The sequence below is a fragment of the Eurytemora carolleeae genome, unplaced genomic scaffold, assembly GCF_000591075.1.
Source record: "Eurytemora carolleeae unplaced genomic scaffold, Eaff_2.0 scaffold18, whole genome shotgun sequence".
NCBI classification, from domain to species: domain Eukaryota; kingdom Metazoa; phylum Arthropoda; class Copepoda; order Calanoida; family Temoridae; genus Eurytemora; species Eurytemora carolleeae.
Window position 1 is genome coordinate 124177 of NW_019396537.1, and position 23819 is coordinate 147995.

Sequence of the window (23819 nt, forward strand, 5' to 3'; positions counted from 1 at the left end):
GTTATAATATTATTATTTTTAGCGGTTTTTAACAATGTGAATGAAAGTTTTTAGCATTTGACTTTCAACTTAAGGGTGTGTCTTAAAGGGACTAGAGACGTAATTTTAAGTGACCTTCCACTTATGGAGTGGCATGTCCAGCATACATTTACAAGATAGGAAAACGCTGGTATTTTCAAATCATCAATCAGATAAAGATATGCACGTTACCATTGGGAAGGACCACTTGAAATTATCATCGTGCATTTGACGAGCTTAAAAAATAGACATGTTTTTAGGCACTTCATAAAATGAATTTAAATTCGGAAAGGTAAACCACTTTTGCATGTGGAACACTCGTTCTAAATTATTTTAGGTTAATGTAGGATTAATTTTTTCTTTTTTTACTCAATACAAACTGACCCTCCGGTGGATTTTATTCTATCTTACAGAATTCATAGTTTGAAATATCTAAGATCTACAACATTGGGTAGCAAAGATATAGGGATAGAAATATAAGTTTGTGACAACAACTCCATTCCTTTAGACATTCTTATCTAACAGAAGTCATTGCTTGAAATATCAAAAGTCTACAACACCATCTTCCAAAGATGTAGAGATTAGAAAACTATAATTTGTGGCAAATGTTTAGTTGTTTTTGTGTTTATTTTATATTACTTACAAAGTGAGTAAAAAAGCAGCATTAGCTTCAGTTTACAAACCACAATGAAAATGTTTTCAGAGTTCATGTTTGGGATTAAAAAAATATCAAATAAAGTAAGACAAATGCTTTCTTTTTTTTACACAAACAAGGCAAAATAAAAATTTTTAACATTTTTTTCTTTTTTTTTAATCGATTAAAAAATCAGTTTATTATTTTATTCTGAAGTTTCATAAAAATCTATTGAAGAATAAAACATAACACGCATTTTCCAATTGATAAATATTTTTGCATTTTATATTTTGTATCTACATTTTTACATTTTTCAACCTAAAACATGAACCATGCCAACTGAAGTTATGATTTCAATTAGTCAAATAAACATGAGTGTTTCATGATTCATGTTGTGTTCACAGACCAGTTCCACTTAATAAGTTGATTTTTTTGCTATTAGTAAATCATTTGCTTTAAAACAGAAAATGCATTTGTCTAATTTCTTAAATGTCGTCTTCCTTTTCCAGAGTTTTAGTGGGTTTCATAAAACAATGGCAAATCAAAAACCTGTAATTTCCAAGAAACATTTAGAAGATTTGAATTTTCACTAATAGCATGTTACAAAAAAAATTGTTTGCACTTTAGAAAGAAACTAAGCTTTTTTTCAAATATACTAATCCCTATATCCTTCCAAAAAGGATGGTTTAAACCTTTTATATTTCAATATTAGTGGTATACGACAACGGGCTGCAAAGATATAGTAAATGAAAATTAGAGTTTGTGGCATAAACTCATTTCCTTTAAACTTGAAATGAAAAACCATTAGTCTTTGCTGTCATAATCATCAGTCGAATGGCAGAATTATTGTTACACTTTTGAAATTAAAACTCAGCCCTCATAGTCTAACGCTTTATGAACAATATTTTCCTCAGACATATATCTAACGTTAGACTAATTAATTTAGTATTCAGAGAAAAGTTATGAAACGTTTTTATTTACAGAATTACATTTTTTTAAATGTTATACGTTACATTATTGAAATTTACCCTCTGTGTAAAAAAACTTTCGTTTCCTGATTACAAAAGTAATAACCCATTTCTGAAACGTTGAATTTTACAATATGCTTTAAGGAAAAACGTTTTAAAACGTTTTATAAACAGTAATGCATTTTTCAGTTATACAACGTTACACTTTTTATAAGTTGAACTTTGAAATATAAATCCTTTTGTTACGATAATCAATCAAATCACAATTCATTTTTCAAACGTTAGACTTTCAAGCTCCCCATGGAAACAAAAAATTTCTTCACGTTATGGTCAAACAAGATGAAGATATTAGAAAAATAACGTTACCCTACCACAAAACACTAACGTTATTTTCCTCTAATGTTAACGTTAGGTATGAGGTCCTATAACATTAACGTTTAACGTTCACGTTCTACAGAATATAATAAAACTTTTAGATATTACAACCTTTCATGGCGAAGATGTCGGGTATATAATTCTGGACTTTTGATGTTCGACATTGGCTTGTATGCAGGGTAATATATATTTCAAAATAAATATTGAATATAAATTATACCTCACAAATGTATATATATGTGATAATATATAAAATAAATATGGTTCTTGAGAAGAGTTCCGTTCTAAGTCATGAACTACATCAACAAATTCCATTCCATTATAAGCTAATTCATCCAAACCTTTTTTGGTTTTGAATCTTTTAGGCGGAATTTTACAACTCAATTATATTCTGTTTAATTCAAGAGACTGTTTTCATATTTTAGGATCTAATCAGTATTATTCTGTTTAGTTCAAGGGATATCAATTTAATAAATACTAGCTGAAATTTCCGGCGTTGTCCATGGAATTAAAAAAATTGAAGTTTGAAAAAATCCGATTTTTGATTAAAAAAATTTAGATTAAAAAATCAAACTTTTTTGGCCTATGTTACCCCAAGGGTACCCATGAGTTTCCATTAACAATTCAGCCAATTCGGTTCAGCCGTTTGTCCTGCTATAACTAGCATATATACACCGTAATGTATATGAACGCAGAGCTTTATTATGTATATAGATCTAGTTGGAGTAAATGTGCTATTTGATTATTTTATTCTTATTTTTATTTACAAATAATCCCTACTTTTTGCCCGATATTAATTTGTAGAAAATTATTTTTTTCAAAAATAGCCCGTAGAAACCCAGCGTTGGCTGGAAATTAAAAATTTAAAGTCAATCAACTAGTTAAAAATTTCTAAGCCTTTGTTTAAGTAAAAAAATGGGAATAGGATTGTTTTATAAGACACTATAAAACTGTTTGCAAGGGCCATGAAAAAATTAATAAAATGATTTTTTTTGGCTCAGAATATAAAAAATCCACGTTTCTTATTTGTAATAAATAATTATTCCTTCAGAAATTGATTTAAAAATGTTTTTCAAGTCGTTCAAAAGTTTTATAAACAATCTATGATGAAAAGAATTATCAGAAAAAAAACTGCAAAAAATATCAGTACAGTGCTGTCTACTGATCCAAATCTTACAAAGATGGCAAAATGGAACTTTATAATTAATTTTTTTTCTTCAAGTTTATGTCTCAAAAATCACACACGGCATTCTAACTTTTAATTGTTTTAAATCCCGCGGGATGAACGAAAATATTCTTTCCTGTAAAAAGATGCGTCTTATTTTGCAGTTTTCTGTTTCTTTTGCCATATACTCTTAAGATATTTAAAGTAGTGTCTAATAGCCCTGACTATCAAACTATAAATACATTGAAAGAATATTGCCAGCATGATTATGTAGAGATAACTCAGAAGAGAAAATTAGAAAAATGTGGCTCAATTGCAGATACAATGCGGCTCAATCATAGCAATAATGCAGCTGGCCCACCTCACCTCGTTAAAGAAATGCCAAAGCATAAAATGCTAAGTTAAAGCGTTACATTTTACAAGTGTTAAATGATTATATAAACCTAGCCACCCTGCCCTATCTTTACTCTTTGGAACCTCGAAAGACCTACCACAACCATCTCCAACATGAACAAAAATATTCTTTCCTGTCTGTTAGTTCTCTCCTTCGCCGCAATGTGTGTGAATGGAGCTAGTGTACCCAGGATGGAAGCCAAGCCTGAGTCAAGATTCTTCTTTTTCTTCAATCTGAGAAATGTGTTGACCTACAACAGATGCAACGCAACATGCAGCGCAGCAGCATTTGCAGCTACCACCACATGCCAAGTATTTCCTTGGTTCACAGTCACTTGCAATAATCCAAATGTTCAGACGCTTTCCATCTTTGGTTAGAAAGGCAGCTTGTATAAATATCTTCATGAGAATTTAGGATGTAATAAAAACTTCTAATAATAAATATTTGACAAATTGGATATTCTTAATTTTAATTATACAAAAAGAAAAATGTCTGCTTCTCTTATGCATTTACTTTGTCAATGTTGAAACTTATTGTAACTTATTTAACGTGAGAAGGACTTCCCATGAAGAAATATTCGTTTACGGTATTAATCACACGCAACATTAAAAGGCGAACCATCAGGAAGAGTTGTCAGAGGCTAACAGCACAAATTAATTCTGTACATACATTATTGTATACAATTATTGTCGTCTTAATTTTTCTTTTCTTTGTAGTGAAATGTCGCCTAAGACTTCGTAATTTCAACTAAACTATCTCTAAAAAAAAAGTATAAAAATCCGACATGATGGAGGTGCATGACTTTACGCAAAAAGTTTTTACCTAAAACCAAAACCAACAGAAAACTCGAAAGTTTGACTCTGAGTCTATTTTTAAATTCAAAAAAATGTTAGAGGATAAAAATTGGGAAAATGTTCTTCTGAATAGAGATCAGGACAGTGCATTTAATAATTTTTTTGAGTCAATTGATAACTGTTTCGAATGTTCATTCCCTGAAAAAAATGTATTATATTTATGTTTTTCTGAACTGTCCTAGAATTTTATACTAATGTTTCTCTGAACTATCCTAGCATTTTCTTAAATTTCACTGAACTTAATATTTCATTTTTCTTAGCTGTTTCGACTCAATTTGAACCAACAATTATATTTTAAATTTTATGTTTTAAAAAAGAAAAAAAATTACGTTTTTGATGAAATGTTTCAGTTTCAAAATTGTGTGAATTATTCAAATTAAAGTTACACAAATAATTGAGTTCGCTACGCTGAAAAAAAGAACATTTTGTCGACAAAAAATGTATTTATATAGATATAGAACTTCTTGTTGTTATATCTATTTCAATGTTTTGATAAAATAACTCACAAAAAGAATTTCAACCACAACTAATTAAACTTTCAATTTGTAATAAAAACTTTTAAACTCTAGTGAGCTGTAAATATCCCTGGATTAAGTTCAAGATTGAAATTTTGAAGACATTGTTTTCTACTTTATCCTGAACAATGCAGTTAAATATCGAGTTAGTCCGGAAGAAAAACAATGTAATCCACGAAACTTAGGATATAAATCCGCAATACATCAAATATGGCGATGTATACAATGAAAGTTATCCTAGCCTCGTTACTATTCTGTTCTATCTCAGCTTCAACTGGAGACAATACGGTATGTTTTATTTAAACTATGAATTAAAAAATCTATTTTAATTATTCACAATTTTGAACATTTTTTTACTAATCTATAAGCAGAGACTTAATAAATATGATTTCAATGGTTTTAGTTTCAAGTCATAACATGCAAAAACAAAATATCGGAAATAAATCCGAAAATGTATAAAATATTTTATTAAAACCTTTAAAAACTTTCAGATTATTGATACTGCTGGTTTAGAGCCAACAGGGTTACAAAATGTTGAAGGTGAAATCTTAATCTTTTAAATCGATAATGATTTTGACAAATTAAAAAGGATTTTTTTAAAATAAAAAGATGAAAGTTGTACAGTGTATGCTTGCAGTCAAGTGTGTACCTATTGTGTTATGAAAATAATTTTGAAAACAGATTTTTATAATCTTACACATTATTTCATTGAATTGTTTGTAAAAATCTCCAATAGCGAGAATAAATAAATAAAAGTATAAATATATGAATTCTTGATTCTTATGAAAGAGCTATCAAAGGGACTAAACACGTAATTTCAAGTGACCCTCCATGCAAAGATGACAATTCCCGATTCACAACGGTAACCTTAAAATCTTTGTCTCTGATCATGTATGAATGTTCAATGTTTGAAATTTTAAAAACAATTTATTTTCAATTGTAGTTTCTCTCCAAAATTGACTTACGCATTTCTACCACAGGTTTAATCAGAATAAAACAGTCTTAAACTCAGAAAAACGACAATATCTTCCACATTATTGATCAGACAGAGGTTTTAAGTGCACCGTCGTCAATCAGGCCTTGCCATCTTTGCGTCACTTTAAAATTACGTATACATTTTCTTCTAGAAAAACCGAAATTCCAAATTTAACCAAATAAATGCAACCTTCTCCTTCTATCTAACGGAGCTTGATCTAGATGTTAGAGAAAATATAATATCAATGGATTTGGATTGGGATCTAGAGAATATACAGGAAATGAATATGGAAAACATCGGATATGGAATAAATGTGACAGGTAAATATTCAATATTTTTTGCTTATTTATTTTACCATTCTTTCTCTGCATAGACTTTTCCATATAAATGAATAATGATGTCCTATTTGTATCTCAGGTTTTGCTCGTTTTACCCGTACTCTCTTAACCTATTTCCACTCCCCCCACCCAAAAAAAAAAAATTGCTTCCAGCTTTAGATTTCCGATAATTGTGCAGCACCAAAACATTGTGATATGTACATTTAAATATTTTTTTTATATAATATAAATTGTTGGTTCAGAATTGAGGCTTTATCTTCAACTACTAGCTTTTGAAAACTTTTAATTTTTTGAAACGTTTAAGAATCTGGAGATGATGTTGTTGAATCCAATCTGAAGTCTCCAGCAATGTCATTTATAAACGAAGAGGTGGTGAGTAATCAACAACTCACGAGAATTTAATTTTTAAAAGAAAAGTAAATTGGACGTTTTTGGATCGTAGACCATTAAAAAGAATTGTTTGTATTATCCATGTGCATTGTGCAAGTTTACAGCAAACTAACTTCTTTTAAAGATTAATGCAACGTCGTAATATGTATTCATTCAATGTATACTGTATTTTTTGTATATGTATGTATGAGAGATATTTTTGTATGTTTGTAAGGTTACAAACAATTTTGTGTTCATTCAACGTTTATCCTGTACATATTTATATTGTATATGTAACATGTATATATATTAGGTGAACTTTATATGTATAGTATACATATATCCATCCATACTCAGTTAATCTTTGCCTTTGGTCGAAATAAAGCAAGAATATACCCTGAAGATGGTTAGATAAACCGAAAATTTGGCAAAAAGAGTTTGTGTTTCTCGGATCTGAGAGTGTTAGATTTAGAAGAATTGTATATCCATGCATAAATTAAAGTAAATTATTTATATAACTTCAAAGATACAAGCGCAAGTATTTCTTAAAAATCAAAAAAGAAAAATCTTAAGGGAAAAAAACTGACAAATGCATGGTGAAAATAAAAGATTTTTTTATAAAAGATCTGAAATTCCAAGATCTCATTTAAAAGATATTTAAGCCTTCAGGGGTGGCAAAGAAAATGTTTCAATCACAAACAAATACAGGGTGACCCACATCATATTAGATCGAGTATAGCTCAAAATTGCGATTTTAGGGACTAATCAGAAAATTTTAAAACAATAAATCATTTTTAAAAAACGTTGAAGGTTTTTTATAAAAGTTTTCTTGCAGAAAATACTAGGTTTTTCGAGTATTATGTGTGTATTTTGGCCTTAAAGCTTGGAGATAATCTAATATGATATGGGACGCTCTGTATCTGAACCCCGGCCCTCCTAGTTGCGCCTCTAAAGAATTGTTTTTAAGTATGGAACTTTATTTTTTTTAATACAATTTTTACTAAAAATAGAACTGAACTACAGTGGTCGGTTTTTACAGTAATACAATGAAAACGCCTTTTTATTGATAATGCTTTGATTCTTGATATTCGTTGTAAACAAAGAGAAACTGTAAATTTCTATTTGTTTATATTTTTTACGCCTAACTACTGGTTTGGTATAAAATCAAAATTAACCATAAGTCTTCTTCATTGTATTGATATATACGACGACGATTGCATTCAACCCGTTTTATACAGTTCAGATTTGTATTAAAATCCTTTATGTGTCTAGGTTGTTAAGGCGGAGAAGGAGGAAGGTCGGCGGAGAAGATCTAATGTATTCCTCTTATAATCTAGATTGTAAAGGCGGAGAAGGAGGAAGGTCGGTGGAGAAGATCTAATGTATTCCTCTTATAATCTAGGTTGTTGAGACGGAGAAGGAGGAAGGTCGGCGGAGAAGATCTTATGTATTCCTCTTATAATCTAGGTTGTTGAGGCGGAGACGGAGGAAGGGGGCGGAGAAGATCTAATGTATTCCTCTTATAATCTAGGTTGTTGAGGCGGAGAAGGAGGAAGGGGGGCGGAGAAGATCCAATGTGAACTGGGTTCTTATAGGAATGGGATTATCTGTAGGAATTGTATCTGTTGGTATAATAGCTGGCGTTATTATATTAACTGTAAAGTGTCTTGGTAAAAAGAAGAGATCTGTTAGAATTGAAGAAAGGTGGGATTTTCTTTTATAAATTCATGTCTGTGGTAATATGCCTGATATCTTCTAAATGCAAATCAGAGTGTCGGAGTATATATGTTTCTAATTCTATACGTATATTGACAAACCACATGAACATTTAGACAAATTAACTAAAATGAAAAGTAAATGTTATATTATATTATGTATTATAAATATAATCTTTCTTTTACTAAACGTTATTCTAAGAAAGAAAAAGAGAAAGAAACCGAAGAAAAACGATTATTTTTTTGGTTAGTTTTATGCATTCATTTTCTCTCAATATTAAAGTTTTATGCATTCATTTTCTCTCAATATTAAAGTTTGGTTAAGTGTGTAGAAAAATCCCAATATTTAGAGTAAGTAAACAACTCTAAGATTTCTGTGGAACCTTGTTTATGCAAAACATTTAAGAATAAAAATAAAAAAAATTTCCAATCACTAGATACAATATACTGATGAAAAGATGAGTTTTTCCACGTCAAAGCTTCGATATAAAAAAGTTGATTTTTTTATTGCATTGTTCTATCTCATTTTCAAAATTTTCGCAAACTTACAAGATGTAAATTTTCCTTTAACATTTTTACTGTTTTTATATCTTTTATATTTCAGGGCCTAGTTTGAGAATATTATAATCTGATCAACACATATGCTCTATGCTTTGGATAAATCTATTGTAAAATAATAATAAAATATATATTCTAAAACGTGATCGAGTTTAGCTTCATTTAGTTGTGTGTGGATCCATGCAAAGATCAAGGCAGCTATGACAATTGTTTATCAATTTTCAAGATTGTTTAAAAAGTGTCTGAACGCATGTTACCCTAGACATGTAGATTTTAGAACTGCAACGAGCTGGTGTCTATATAGTTCCAATAAAACAAGTATAGCGGAAAATGTACATGTTGGTTGACTGTGGTCTGTGAATATAAAACAAAAGAAAATAAGATAAACCCTGAGCCGACATTAAACACCAGTATACTATAAATAATCCATGATGGAATCGTCAAACACAAAAATAAATCATCCCTGAAGTAAAAATAGAAGATGATTTCCAGATATGTCACATAAATTTCACTAGAAAGGGATCATTCATTGGCGTACCGTCCCGTTTTGCCTTGTAGTCTATATTTGTACAGTACAGCTTGCTCTAGTCGGTCCAGGACATGAAATGAACCGGAATGTACAAAGCTGTGAATGGTTTTCATTTAGAAACAAACTTCAGTCAATTAATCAATGCTTTGTAATTTGTATTACCTTGATATTAGCATCTCTCTAAGTATTTCCTTCATAACATCTACTTTACCCAGCTGTACACTGCAGGACAGCGCTGTTACACCTCTATAAAGTGTTAATATTGTTTGGCTTGTCGGTATTTAAAGGGAGTGGCCGGCTTTGTAAGGTAGTTGAAATGAGTATGCAGTGTTGTGGAAAACTTCTTTCGGATTCATTTGAGACATATGAAACTTTTTGAAGATCTGTAAATTCTGAGTTTGAGCGCAAATTCGACGTTCCAAGCTCATACTTTGGGGGTGGATACGTTTTCAGAATTAGTTTTTTAAAATTATTAAATAACGACAACGAAAAATAAAGTAAAAATTATACAGTAATCTAAGTTGATGGTTAGGAACATATTTCTTAAAAGAAATTTGTCAATAAATCAAGGCTAAAATCGATTAATTCGTTTTCATTTTAGTATTGAATTTCTTATTTTCTTTGAATTTATTCGCAGAATTCTTCTAATTCTTAAAATGTCGTCTTTTCAATAATAAATCTATAAAATCTGCAGAAAATCTTTGTGAATTATAAGAAAACCAGAATAATTCGATGATAAGATTAATTTTTTTTTCTCAACAAGTATGAGTATGAGTTTTGAACGTCGAATTTGCACCCAAACTCAGGATTTACAGATCTTTGAAAAGTTTAATATATCTCAAATTAATCCGAAAGAAGTTTTCCACAACTACCTTACATACCGGTCAATCCCTTACATAAACATCAAAACGGCTGAACTTACAATAACGGGGAAACTTACATAACCCCAGAGAAGGATTTTGGTGGTAAAAAAATTGTCTGGAAAAAATTCTATGACGTCTTCAAATTTTTAAAGCTAAAATTTTGACTAAAGAAAGGGCGCGAAGTGAACTGTAAAGGAAACATATTTTTTATACGGTGATAACTAGAAAACTCTGGAATAAGAAATAGACTTTTAAACTAAAGTTATGACTTTAAATAGTCCAATGATTATGAAGCTCAGCAATTGTGCAGTGTAAACAGACCCATTTCACATGTCATATATCAAGACTCAGAGTGACATAATAATTTCTTTAAAGTTACTACAGTGGTAATCCATTGTATCAATACAATGAAGACGACTTTTTTATGTTTAAAAGCTTGGTATAAATTAAAATTTTAATTTTAATTATAATAATATAATCTTCATTGTGTTGATATAATCGCCTACAACTGAAGTAAATTTATTTGCTTTGTAACAAAATCAAAAACATTTTAGTATTGCTTCAATGTCGTCTTCCTTTTCTACAGTTTTTTGGTTATCACTGTAAGTTGTTTTAATTAGATAAGTCCATTTTAAATTGGTCTTTTTTGGCCAGTCACTGTAACACACAGCACACTGTACATTTAGTAATAGTATTTTCTAACCCTAATTTTTGTGTAAATACCTGAGCGGAATACCTAGATCTAGCCCATCAGCTGCTAACTGCCGTATACAAGATAAGTTTGATTTGTTTACCGCTAGATGTAGTTGGGTTAGCTGTGTTAACAGCTGCTGTTCACTTACACCACCAACCTTGGCATAATTTTTAATTACAATAATAAATTGACGCTGAAAGAAGACATGATGAAAAAGCATCTTAGTTTTTAAATGTCTGATTGAATTAACTCTTTTTATTTTATGAAAAGGGTAAAAGACTGTAAAGATGTGTTTATAATGTCTCCACAAGATAAACAGTGAAGAAGGACAAGTTTACTCTGTTTGTATTCTGCAATTTTCTTGTTTTACTAAGTACAATTGTATGCAGTCAAAGCATAAACAAACAATTGTGAACATAGCAGACGAAACTCTTACAGATTACAGCTTTCTCCATAGGTATCACTATACTAAATCAAAGAATGATATAAAAAGACGATATCGAATTCGTCGCTGAATTCCCATGTTTATTGGGACACCCTGTACAATGCACTTAAAAAGACGATTTTTTGTCCGCTAGGTGTCTCTCCCACATGGCACCATGCAAAAACATCGAGAGCAGAGACACCTGACAGTCAAGTAATCGTCGTTTAAATTGCATTATATATGAAACAAATAAAAAAATATTATAAATATAACTAATTACAAATGCGCCGAAAATAATGCGATGATTATAGGTTGTAATATCTGAATGAATTGTTTGGAATTAAATTGATTTTTTAAGATCTGAGTCGAATGCTGCATTTTCTGAATTTATGTGAATACTATGTTCTTCGGTGTGAGTCGTTTTTAACAATTTTTTCCCTATAGACGTAACAGATATAAATAAGATTAGTAGCGATCCCCATCGAATATTTTTCGACGTAAGCCTATACCCCCTTTTTATTTTTCACTAACACTCCCTTTAAGTATAAAGAAGTAACGAAAGAGAAAGGAGAAATTTTCTAATCTATCTTCAAATCAAAAACTGTTAAAAACAAATATTGCAAGAACACGAAACTATTGAATGAAAAAAACAAGTCAGCTGGTATAATTATAGAACGGTTAATACAGTTCGATGGTTCTAACTCAGGATCAAAAATTAAAGAGACTGTAACCCAAGGAGTATGAAAGGATGAGGATGCATATGAGGATGAATTTGAGAATAAGTATGAGGATAAGGATGAGTATGAGAATGAGGATAAGGATGAGGATGAGGATGAGGATGAGAATAAGGATGAGGAAAAGGATGAGTAGGAGGATGAGGATGAGGATGAGGATAAAGATGAGGATGAGGATGAATACCTGTTGCTCTAAGTATCTCCAGTTGAACCTGGGAGAGACGGATAGTGAGAACTCTGTGCTGGAGTTAGAGGAGGTGTGGGTGCGGGGGGAGAAGGAGGGGGAGAGGGGGGACACCTTCTCGCCTGGAGGGAGGGGCATCAGGGGCCCTGGTGGAGGGGGGTATAGGTCCTTCTTCAGGGGTAATTTTGTATTGTCTGGAATATTTGGAGATACATTACTACTTGAATTAACAGTTATTGCAATATAAGCATAATTTAAAAAAATCGCTGAATTCCACTTGTGGTTTCTCGTATTAACTTTTCTCTTTTACCCTGGTTTTTCTTCTGCATTGCTTGTAATTCCTTGTGTAACTATGTAATCCTTTTTATTAAATTGTCCCTATTTTTCCATATAGCCGGTATCCCCTGTATTTCCTGTATTCCTGTATCCCCTGAATCGCCTGTGTTCCTGTATCCCCTGTATCTCCTGCATAACCTGTAACTCCTGCATTCCCTGTATTTCTGTATCCCCTGAATCCCCTGTTTCTCCTGTATCCCTTGTATCTTCTGCATAACCTGTATCTCCTGTATTCTCCTGTATACTCCTGTATCCCTGTACCACTTGTATCCCTTTATCCCTGTATCCTCTGTATCTCATGTATCCCCTGTATCTCCTGTATCTCCTTTATCCCTGTATCCCCTGTATCCCTTGTATCTCCTGTATTCTCATCTATTCTCCTGTANCTAACTCCCCGTTTTTATGCAAGTTTATTTTCAGTGGAAATTCAGATAATTAGTAAACACGAACTACATTAGGGACACTTAAAGGGAGTGTATACATAACTTCAAGTAACCTAAAGAACTACATTAGGGACACTTAACGGGAGTGTAGACATAACTTCAAGTAACCTAAAGACCTACATTAGGGACACTTAAAGGGACTGTATACATAACTTCAAGTAACCTAAAGAACTTCATTAGGGACACTTAAATGGACTGTAGGCATAACTTCAAGTAACCTAAAGAACTACATTAGGGACACTTAAAGGGAGTGTAGACATAACTTCAAGTAGCCCAAAGAACTACATTAATTTACATTAACTGCGGCATTTACTACATGCATCTCTTTAAATAAAGAGGTTCCTTGAAATTATGTTGACAGTCCCTTTAAGTGACCAAACAAAGATGGTAAAATTGGAGAAGCAAATTGAAAAAGCTCGAAAAGAAAATCCGCCAAATTTCAAAATTTGAAAATGATTTAAAATGGGCGACTTTCAAAGCAACAGTTAAAAGTTAAGATTATTTAGAGAAAAGGGGTGCGAAGCTTATTGTTGTATATGAATAAAAATTCTAAAAGGAGATATATTTCACTCCAAAAAGACCAAACTACAAAAGACTCATTCTCTGATATTCAACGATCTACAGTAAACATAATTTATTAAACGTGAAAAAAACACAAACTGAGTGAATACTATACTAATGATAAATATTATTGAAGATGAGAAGACAGAGCTGCAGATCTCTGGTATTGATTCTCGTACTTCAAGCTGAGATGGTTGATCACCAACTAACTCCTCTCCCCAGCATCAGTAAACCTGCCGGGTTGAGTTGGGAATCCCTAGCTTTATCAAACCCTATGGGTCAACGTCTGTTCTACCCTCGATGCTAGCACCCAAAACCAGCGTCAGGTGGATTGGATCAGGTTTTAAGCTTGGCATCATTCTTTTTATAACTATTTACAAACAGGGTGGCTATTTATATTTCGTAGAGGATCGATAAAAGATCATGAGATTTCTCACATCTACTACACTATTATTCAATATTTGTAGAAGAGATTAAAGTCAAATATACGATTGTTACCAAAATTAATTTTTAATATTTTTTTTTTTTCCCACTTAAAATAATTTACTCGATCTTACTCAGCGAATGCAATCCCCACCAAACCATATACCTTTTAGTTTAATGGAACAGTCTATGTAAGCTCAGCGGGAATAGAAAATATTATTATTTATGTTTATCTAACTCCCCGCCTAAATTGTAATTTATAAAGTAATGGATTTGCAAATGGATTAAAAAAATTTAGCAGACACCCTCGCACATCCCAAGTTAAATTCAGGTATTTAGAAGTCAGAGAAATCTATCAATATTTTAAATATAGGAGCCATGAAATGTCGAAACCTCATTTTTACATTAAATAAATTTTGTCCTGCTTTTTAAAGGTCCAAAATCCTTTAAAATCGTTACAACACGAACCAAGCCATTCTTATCTTTCTGTACTGCATACTTTATATTTTGTACTGTATTTTCATCTTTGTGTACTGCATTGTTGATATTTTGTATTATATTCCAACCTTTGTGTACTGAATTGGTTATATTTTGTACTGTATTTTCATATTTCTGTACTGCTTAGTTTATATTTTGTATTGTAGTCCAACCTTTGTGTACTGCATAGTTTATGTTTTGTACTGTATTTTCATCTTTGTGTACTGCATACTTTATATTTTGTACTTTATTTTCATCTTTGTGTACTGCATTGTTTATATTTTGTACTGTATTTTCATCTTTGTGTACTGCATACTTTATATTTTGTACTGTATTTTCATCTTTGTGTACGGCATTGTTTATATTTTGTTCTGCATTTTCATTTTTGTGTACTGCATACTTCATATTTTGTATTGTATTCTCAATTTCTTCTTTGTGTAGTGTATTGTTTATTTTTGTATTTTATTCCAACCTTTATTTACTGCATTGTTTATATTTTGTATTGTATTCCAACCTTTATGTACTGCATTGTTTATATTTTGTATTGTATTCCAACCTTTATGTACTGCATTATTTATATTTTGTATTGTATTCCAACCTTTATGTACTGCATTGTTTATATTTTGTATTGTATTCCAGCCTTTGTGTACTGCATTATTTATATTTTGTATTGTATTCCAACCTTTATGTACTGCATTGTTTATATTTTGTATTGTATTCCAACCCTTACGTGCTGTATTGTTTATATTTTGTATTGTATTTCAACCTTTGTGTACTGCATTGTTTATACTTTGTAATGTATTCCAACCTTTGTGTACTGCATTGTTTATATTTTGTATTGTATTCCAACCTTTGTGTAGTGTATTGTTTATATTTTGTATTGTATTCCAACCTTTGTGTAGTGTATTGTTTATATTTTGTATTGTATTCCAACCTTTGTGTACTGTATTTCTAGAAGAAAACTCGTGTGATGATCTGGGGCTTCTAAACAAGAATCGTTTCATGATTAAAACGAAAAAATCCAATTTCAACAAAAAATTCTAACTTGGAGAACAAGCGGTGGGGAGGGGAGGAGGGTTATGAAAACCTGAACAGGGCGCGGTAAACTAGATGTCCTTGTTAAAAGTCCCGGGAGTCTGAACTTTAGAACCCATTTTCACCCAGTAATTGTAGAATTTTTGTATTTACTATTTTATACATTTTGTTTGGCTCAGAAAATATGCATACTATGAAAAAAGAAGGGAAACTAAAGAATTGATTTTTTAAAAATTCTCAATTCAATTATTTTAACTTAAATATTCTATTAAAACTTTATTTTATAGAAACCTTTTCAGTATGTGTGTTTCAGACAGTCTAAGCTTTTAAAGGAGTGACCGGCAATGTATGATAGATAGAATTAAACGGAGAATGTAGTATTGTGGGGACATTTTTTTAGGATCCATTTGAGACATATAAAACGTTTTAAAGATGTAAACTTACTGAGTTTGAACACAAAGTCGACGTTCAAAATCATTGCTTTGGGTGGTTACGTTTTGAGAATCAATTTTTAAAAATTATTAAATAACGACGACGAAAAATTATTTTAAAAATCTACAGTAAACTAATTTTATGTTTAGGAACAGATTTCTCAATAGAAATTTGTCAATGAATCAATGTTAGAATCAATTATTTCTTTTTCATCTTGAGACATTACAGAAACTAATAACTGAATAAGATTACTTATTTTCGATGATAAGAGTTAAGTTTTATTTTCTCAACCTTTGTTGTCGTTTTTTAATGATTTAAAAAAAATCGATTCTCAAAACGTAACCACCCAAATAAATGATTTTGAAAGCCGACTTTGAGCTCAAACTTAGAAATTATACATCATTAAAAGGTAAATATGTCTCAAATGAATCCTAACAAATTTTCCACAATACTATATTCTCAGTTCAACCACTATACATTGCCGGTCACTCCCTTAAAGGGAAAATTGACCCATCCTAATAATGCAGCCTCCGTTAGTTTTATAAAACGTGCGGGTCGAAGAAACAATTAAAGATAAACGGATTGAAAAGAGTCTTGTGAACTTCAAATTATGATTTAATTGAACTTGATGTACATTAGGTAGTCTAGACTGAATGGTACGAATGAATACATATACAGTACAATTACACTGAACCGATAAATCCTTCAACCGGTTCTGATTATGCAACGATGAGCCATGTGAATGAATTTTCGTAGATAAAAATTGAAAAAGAAAAAAGGACTCCCCTAATTTTATCAACCTCTTTTAGTGTTCTAGAAGAGGGGGCTCTAGAACAACGAAAATTCAATTAATTAACTAAAATATTAAAATTCCAGCCCGAATTTCCATTAGGCTGCTTCTTGATAAATCATTCATTTTTTAGATTAAAGGCGGATCAATAGGTACTATAAAGCCAAGTTTTAGTCGGGTTTAGGCATTTAAAATTTCGGCTCACTTTACATTTCATTCAAAATATGTAAACTAAATGTTTGTTTGTTTTTCTGGTTGTATCAAATAAACGTCAAAACGGCTGAACCTAACGGCTCAAATTTTGTGTTGGACCTCACATGATTCCAAAAGTTTTTGATTGTGTGTAAAATTTTGAAAATGCGCGATAAAAATATTATCAAATTCGGGAGCTTTTTAGTTTGTTATTGTTTTATATTGTACAAAAAATTATGCTTATAGAAATAGCAACAATAAAAAATTGAAATAGGATATTCTCTAGTTTCATAGATTATTAACCACTAACCTAAATGTCGTCGTCCTTGTAGAACCTGCCCAGGTATTGTTTGACCAGCCTCCTTCCTTCAAATGTAAATTATTCTACGTACAATTTTACAATAAGAGAGGGGGGGGGATATCACTGCCCCCTAATTTTTTTGTTCCCTGAAAATGCCTGCCTCTCTTTTTTTCAACCCCTTATTTTTTTACCCAATCTACAGGGTTATCAAAAAAGGATGAGACTTCAAATACGACTGTACGGTATTTATATTTATTTCCTTATTTTCATTTCCTGCAATTATATTTCTTTCTTTGTCAAAACATTAAATAAAACACTTAAAGAGTACTTTGATGGGAAACCCTGTACCTGCTGTTTCTGCTGTTTTTGTAACGTGGTTTCCAGATTTTCTATCCTTGTTGTAAGGAAATCCTAGCTGTACCTGCTGTTTCTGCTGTTTTTTAACGCGGTTTCCAGATTTTCTAGCCTTGTTGTAAGGAAATCCTAGCTGTACCTGCTGTACATGCTGTTTTTTAACGCGGTTTCCAGACTGTTTAGCCCTGTTGTAAGCAAATGCCGGCCTAAATTAAAGAGTTTTAATAAAAAATTTGAATAATAAATAAAGCCGACAAATATTATAAAATAAACAGAAGTTTCAAAAAGATACTTTACCTTGAGTAAACGTTGGATACTCTTTGAAGATCTTCCAGAGACAATCTTAAAAGGAGTGTTCGCGAAAAATGAAAGAAAGTATAGGCTTAATGCGATAAAAAAGCGCTTTTGATCGCTACTATTCTCACTTCTATCTGTTGCGTCTATAAGGAGAAAATTGTTAAAAATTAAAAATCCTGAAAATCTGCTAAAACTATTTTTGAATAATCAGAGATTATAGAAACTAATAATTGAATAAGATTACTTATTTTCGATGATTAGATTAGATTTTATTTTCTCAACCTGTTCCTAAACAACTAATTAGTTTACTGTAGAGACATTCGTATATATATATATATTGTCTATAGCCGTCCAAACGGCTGGACCGATTGGGCTGAAATTTTTTTGTGGACAGTCATGGGTTATAGGCAAAAAAATCAAATTGAGTTTGATGTCGTCTCCCTATTCCACTGTTCTGTTGATCCCATTGTCGCAAAAAAGGGGAAAATTAAGTTCTTATTTATAAATAAAAAAGTCTTACTTAAATGGTTGGCTTTAAAACGTAAATACTGAGAAAATACTTGATATATGATTGGTCACCATTTAAATCATTATTTCTTATATCTAACAATTTCAAATAAAATGAAAATTTTTTGCAAAAGAATAAATGTTAAATATGTTATGAGAATGACCTGAAGAATGAAGACTGGACTGTATCCATGTTTTGTTTAAAAGGAGAATACACTTCCTGGGTTCCCTGCGAGAATAATAAAACAAATAATAATGATATTGTAATAAATAAATTTTTTAATAAAAAATAATAATAATGATCACAAAAATTATAATAATAATAATATTAATAATGATTATTATTATAATAAGAACAACAATTTTAGCATAAATAATGATAAAAAAATGCAGAAAATGAGCACAATATGTTTAAATTTGTATATCAATTCTAATGCAAAAATATTTTAAAAGTTAATATATAACATTTTGATACTTTATAAACGTTAACAGTCATCGTTGTATTATCGTATTAATGCATATACTATTCAAATTAACATCCTCTTTATCATTGTATTATCGTATATATCAATACAATGATAACAAATTACGATATTAATTTTAAAATGCTACAAAGCTTTTAAACAGCAAGAATACACATAACACGCACCTCTGGCCCTTCAGTAAAAGTAAATTCAACCTATATAAAGCATAAAGTCTGACCTAGCCAACCTTGTTGCACCAGCTAGTCCTGTTCATAGAGCTAGGTACAGTACAAACTGGTACCGGAAAGGTTGACCCGGCTCGGAGATTCAAATGTAATACGGCTGCCCGTGATAAACATGGAACCAAAACGAGGCTTTTCTTAGTTTAATTGTAAACTTGTAATTTGAAAAATGTTAGAAATAAAAAATTTATTTAAAAAGTGGTCTTCACTGTACTGAAAATGGTAATGTCCGGGTTTATTTATGTTATTTATGTAATATAAAAAATGTTGATAAATGTGAAAAATTACAACCTGCCAATAATAAACATCCATAATTTTGTTTTCTTTATCTACAATCTTTTCTAAAATAAAATTTTAAAACTTTTTTCAGAAGAGTTGGGACAAGGGACAAGGATGGAAGAAGTGGGACAAGGGACAAAGATGGAAGTAGTGGGACAAAGGACAAGGATGGAAGAAGTGGGACAAGAGACAAGGATAGAAGAATTGGGACAAGGGACATGGATGGAAGAAGTGGAACAAAAGACATGGATAGAGGTAGTGGGAAAAGGGACAAGGATGGAAGAAGTGGGACAAGGGACAAGGATTGAAGTAGTGGGACAAGAGACAAGGATGGAAGAAGTGGGACAAGAGACAAGGATGGATGGAAGAAGTGGGACAAGAGACAAGGATGGAAGAAGTGGGACAAGGGACAAGGATGGAAGAAGTGGGACAAGGGACAAGGATGGAAGAAGTGAGACAAGGGAAAAGGATGGAAGAAGTGGGACAAGGGACAAGGATGGAAGAAGTGTCAAGCAAGACAGAAGTTAGACCACTGAGGTTCTTGTATTGAAAAGTGCAGAGGCTTTATTTATAATATTAGAACTTTGAAATGTCAAACACGAAATTTATGAAGAATAGAATAAGTTTCAGAATCAGTAAATATATAATACAGAACATTTGTAAATAATTTACACTATACAGTGTCTTCTATATTTATGTTGAAGAATATACATAATGCATACACTGTTATATACAGTACACTGTATTCTTTGATAACTGACACTGACACTGTACACTGACACTGTACACTGAAACTGTACACTGACACTGTATACTAAAACTGTACACTGACACTGACACTATATACACTGCACACTATACACTGTACAGTACACTGCACACTATACTCTTTATTCTATTGTTACAATCTAGAAGATTATTTAGAGTCTACTGAATACTACTGAAGGTCAGTGGCATAGAAAACAATCTGAAAAACCAGGGGAAAATATAATCTTTTACTAATATATAAAAAGTATATAAAAGTACACTGACGAAAAACAGGGGTTATTATCCAAATAAAGTGTAGTTTAAAATTAACAAACAAATGTCACTACAAAAAATAAAAACAATCCAATGTGAAAAAAGAAATTGTTCGTATTTGGTTTTGTTGTTGTTGCTTAAATGGATTATATTATTTAAAGTAGTTTATTTTTATTTTGTAAAGTAGCTTGAGCATTTTATCGGGCATGGAACGATTCAATAGAAATATGCTTAACCCTTGATTTCGTGGAAAAGTTTTTATGCAACATTTTGGAGTAATTAAGTTGTAAAGTTGCATAGAAACAGTGATATAAACCATAAGAATATATTAATGAGTAAAACTTCTAAAATAGTTTTAGTTTAGTTTTTGTGTAAACATTCATTTTTAAAATTTATATAAAAAAGACAATTGTTTGATCCAACCATATTTTATAATTTTCTTTAAGTAACTATTTAACCCCTTTTTCTTGTAACTCTCCCATTAACCTTTGGTATTGGATTTCAGTAAAATCGAATTTCTCACAAAAAAGTTTGCCAGTATTACATATTTCATTTTGCCAAAGTTTAGATTATATAGCATACAAACCATTAACATAGGGTAGAATTGTACAATATCAAATCAAAGGAATTATTATTTAACAATTAAAGAAGTACAGACACAGTACAAACAGTACAATGCTACCAGGCCCGTAGCTAGGAATTTGTAAAGGGGGGCATACATTTTGTTTGACCTGAAAAGCTCAAAAATGCAAAAAAACTAGATTTTTAACTTATAAAACATTATAGTTTATTGAGACAAATTGCCTTTTTTGCATTATGGTTTTTTTCCCTTAAGTGCTATAAAAGAGGTATTTGCATCAAAACAAAACAAAAACCTGAAGGTATAAGAAGTAGAGATTTATTAATAAATATATTCATTGATTCAATTGTGTTGTTAATAATATTAATATGTCTAAATACTAAAAAGATTCATATTTTTGTTAAAACTATGTCCAAGTAAAAGTTAATAATGTTGCTCAGAATGCGATAATAACTATTTATCTATTCATTACAGGGAGGGAGACATATAGTGATGCAATAAATATAAGAGGAGATATTACATTGCCAAGGCTTCCCAAGACCTTGTCGGGTTTTCACTCCTGAAGCATCACGAGCGTAGCGAGGGATGCTTTCAGACCCAACATGGTCGAGGGAAGCCAAGGCAATGTAATATTCCTTCCAATGTTTTTTGCATCCATAGTTGCCTCACGTGAATAATAAGATATATGTATTTAAACAAATTTGATGGAGATTTTTACACTTTTTAGTAAAATATAATATTTTAATTTGCATCAAAATCTACCTTTTTCAGGTTTTAAAACTGTAAAATCTATTTAGTTTTGTAACACATATTTTTCAGTTAAGAAATCAAATCTAATTAATGTTTTCGGAGTTGTAAACCCGCAACTTATCATGGGCTTGGCAGAAAAATTCGCAATTAATAAGATTGCATCCCTGATTTTAGGGTTTCAATTCAATGTAAATATCAGGAACAATTTGGTTCAAAGTTGGAAAACTAATACAGTTGACAAAAATGAGATTTTATGCCAATTTTCTCTCTTGTTTTCTTCTTTCTTTTACTTATATTTCCTAATTTTCATTTTTTCATTTTCCTTTTTTTCTCAGATATTGTGCCCTTCCACCCCCTTCGGAGGTAAATTGGGGGGGGGGCATGCGCCGCTCCCCCCCCCATTGAATTGTGAATTGTTAACCATACCTGTTTAGTTTGAACTGTGCATGACGAATGTAATATTTGACCTGAATGATATATCTATTTATTTGTAGTGTTTGCAGTGTAAGTGTATTCAGGAGAAAACAATCTAAACCTGTCAATTTCTCAATTCTAAACTAAATAAATATTATTATAATAAAAAAGTTTTTTTTTTCGAATAAAATGATTTATTCAAACAAATAAATAATATTTCAAAAAATATTTTTTCAAGTTAAAACTATAAAATTCGCTTTATCCTTGTTTGAAAATATAAACAAACGCAGAAACGCAAATTTTTGTATTTTTTGATATTACCATTTTAGAATATTGGTTTAATGAAAATGAAAATAATCTTCATTTTTATGATGAATATTACATAATTTTAAAAATATTTCTTCATCATTTTTTTTCGATTCATATCTTTGTTAGATTTTGGCAATTTCTCAGTTTTTGAACTGTTTTTCCCTGAAGTTATTCACTCATTTATTGTTTAATTTTGAGTGAGGTCAGATGAGTCTGTTGACTTTTAGATGACGTAATAACATCTTATCAAATGAAGATAAAATAAAAGTTATAAGAACTTGAACATCTTGGGTCAACTTGATATCACTATATTTTGAATATCTAATATAAAATCTGCTATCTGTATATAACAGTAAATTATTAGTACGAAACAAATTAGATATCCATGCTTATTTTCTTAATTTGTGCTTTTTCTGCTCAAGGGAAACTTGTACTGTTCTTGCTTATCAGAAATAAACACCTAGAGAAACGACGATGTTTTCCGCATTTGTCATCAAATAAAAGTTTCAAGGGTACCGTTGTAAATCGGACATTGCCATCTTTGCATGGAGGGTCCCTTCAAATTACGTTTACCGTCCCTTTAGTACAGTCCCTTTCTTACAGTCCCTATAGTACATTCCCTTACAGTCCCTTTAGTACAGTCCCTTACAGTCCCTTTAGTACAGTCCCTTTAGTACCTTTCCTTTAGTACTTTCCCTTAAAGTCCCTTTAATACAGTCCCTTTTGTACAGTACCTTTAGTACAGTCCCTTTAGTACAGTATCTTTAGTACAGTCCATTTAGTGCAGTCCCTTTACTACAGTCCCTTTAGTACAGTCCCTTTAGTACAGTCCCTTTAGTACAGTCCTTTTAGTACAGTCCCTTTAATACAGTCCCTTTAGTTTTAGTACAGTCCCTTTAGTTTTAGTACAGTCACTTTAGTAAAGTACCTTCAGTACAGTCCCTTACAGTCCTTTTAGTACAGTCCCTTTAGTACAGTCCCTTTAGTCCCTTTAGTACAGTCCCTTTAGTTTAGTCCCTTTAGTACAGTTCCTTTAGTACAGTCCCTTTAGTACAGTCCCTTTAGTACAATCCCTCTAGTACAGTCTCTTTAGTACAGTCCCTTTAGTACAACAGTTTTTTTTGTTTTTCATTGTTCAACATCGATTGATAAAAACTTATGCATAGATTGAAAGTTTCCTGCTTCAGAAACATTGGAGAGATCATGCGAATAAATCACTTTATTATGTGAATGATTGACATTAATGATCAGATTAAGGTTACAATAGTACAATTGTTAATACGACATGCCCCTCGAATCTCGATTA

General features: G+C 31.1%; 2 protein-coding genes across 3 annotated transcripts; one reads left to right on the forward strand and one right to left on the reverse strand.

Annotated features, from left to right (window-relative positions):
• Nucleotides 1-4498: 4498 nt before the first annotated feature.
• Nucleotides 4499-19526, reverse strand: LOC111705044 (uncharacterized). Its single transcript, XM_023477472.1, has 10 exons — nt 19453-19526; nt 18620-18684; nt 17949-17993; nt 17791-17857; nt 17307-17362; nt 15482-15531; nt 12308-12501; nt 10995-11122; nt 9571-9654; nt 4499-4586 (listed from the first exon to the last, which is right to left on the reverse strand). Exons 1-10 carry the CDS (start codon nt 19471-19473, stop codon nt 4499-4501), a joined length of 798 nt encoding a protein of 265 aa, XP_023333240.1. The 5' UTR covers nt 19474-19526.
• Nucleotides 5027-9025, forward strand: LOC111705089 (uncharacterized). Of its 2 annotated transcripts, none has more exons than XM_023477530.1 (6): nt 5027-5211; nt 5415-5463; nt 6121-6219; nt 6542-6609; nt 8138-8310; nt 8926-9025. In XM_023477530.1, exons 1-6 carry the CDS (start codon nt 5134-5136, stop codon nt 8930-8932), a joined length of 474 nt encoding a protein of 157 aa, XP_023333298.1. In that variant the 5' UTR covers nt 5027-5133; the 3' UTR covers nt 8933-9025. The 2 variants fall into 2 exon arrangements, with proteins under 2 accessions (XP_023333298.1, XP_023333299.1); XM_023477531.1 differs by having other exon boundaries at nt 6542-6606.
• Nucleotides 19527-23819: the final 4293 nt, after the last annotated feature.

Coding starts and splice junctions, on each gene's coding strand:
- LOC111705089 (XM_023477530.1), top strand. CDS start 5,134: ATGGCGATGTATACAATGAAAGTTATCCTAGCCTCGTTACTATTCTGT. Junction 6,220..6,541: donor ATATGGAATAAATGTGACAG/GTAAATATTCAA, acceptor GAAACGTTTAAG/AATCTGGAGATGATGTTGTT. Junction 6,610..8,137: donor CATTTATAAACGAAGAGGTG/GTGAGTAATCAA, acceptor CTTATAATCTAG/GTTGTTGAGGCGGAGAAGGA.
- LOC111705044 (XM_023477472.1), bottom strand. CDS start 19,473: ATGGATGTTTATTATTGGCAG. Junction 15,532..17,306: donor ACAAGGACGACGACATTTAG/GTTAGTGGTTAA, acceptor ATTCTTGTTTAG/AAGCCCCAGATCATCACACG. Junction 9,655..10,994: donor GATCTAGGTATTCCGCTCAG/GTATTTACACAA, acceptor AACACTTTATAG/AGGTGTAACAGCGCTGTCCT.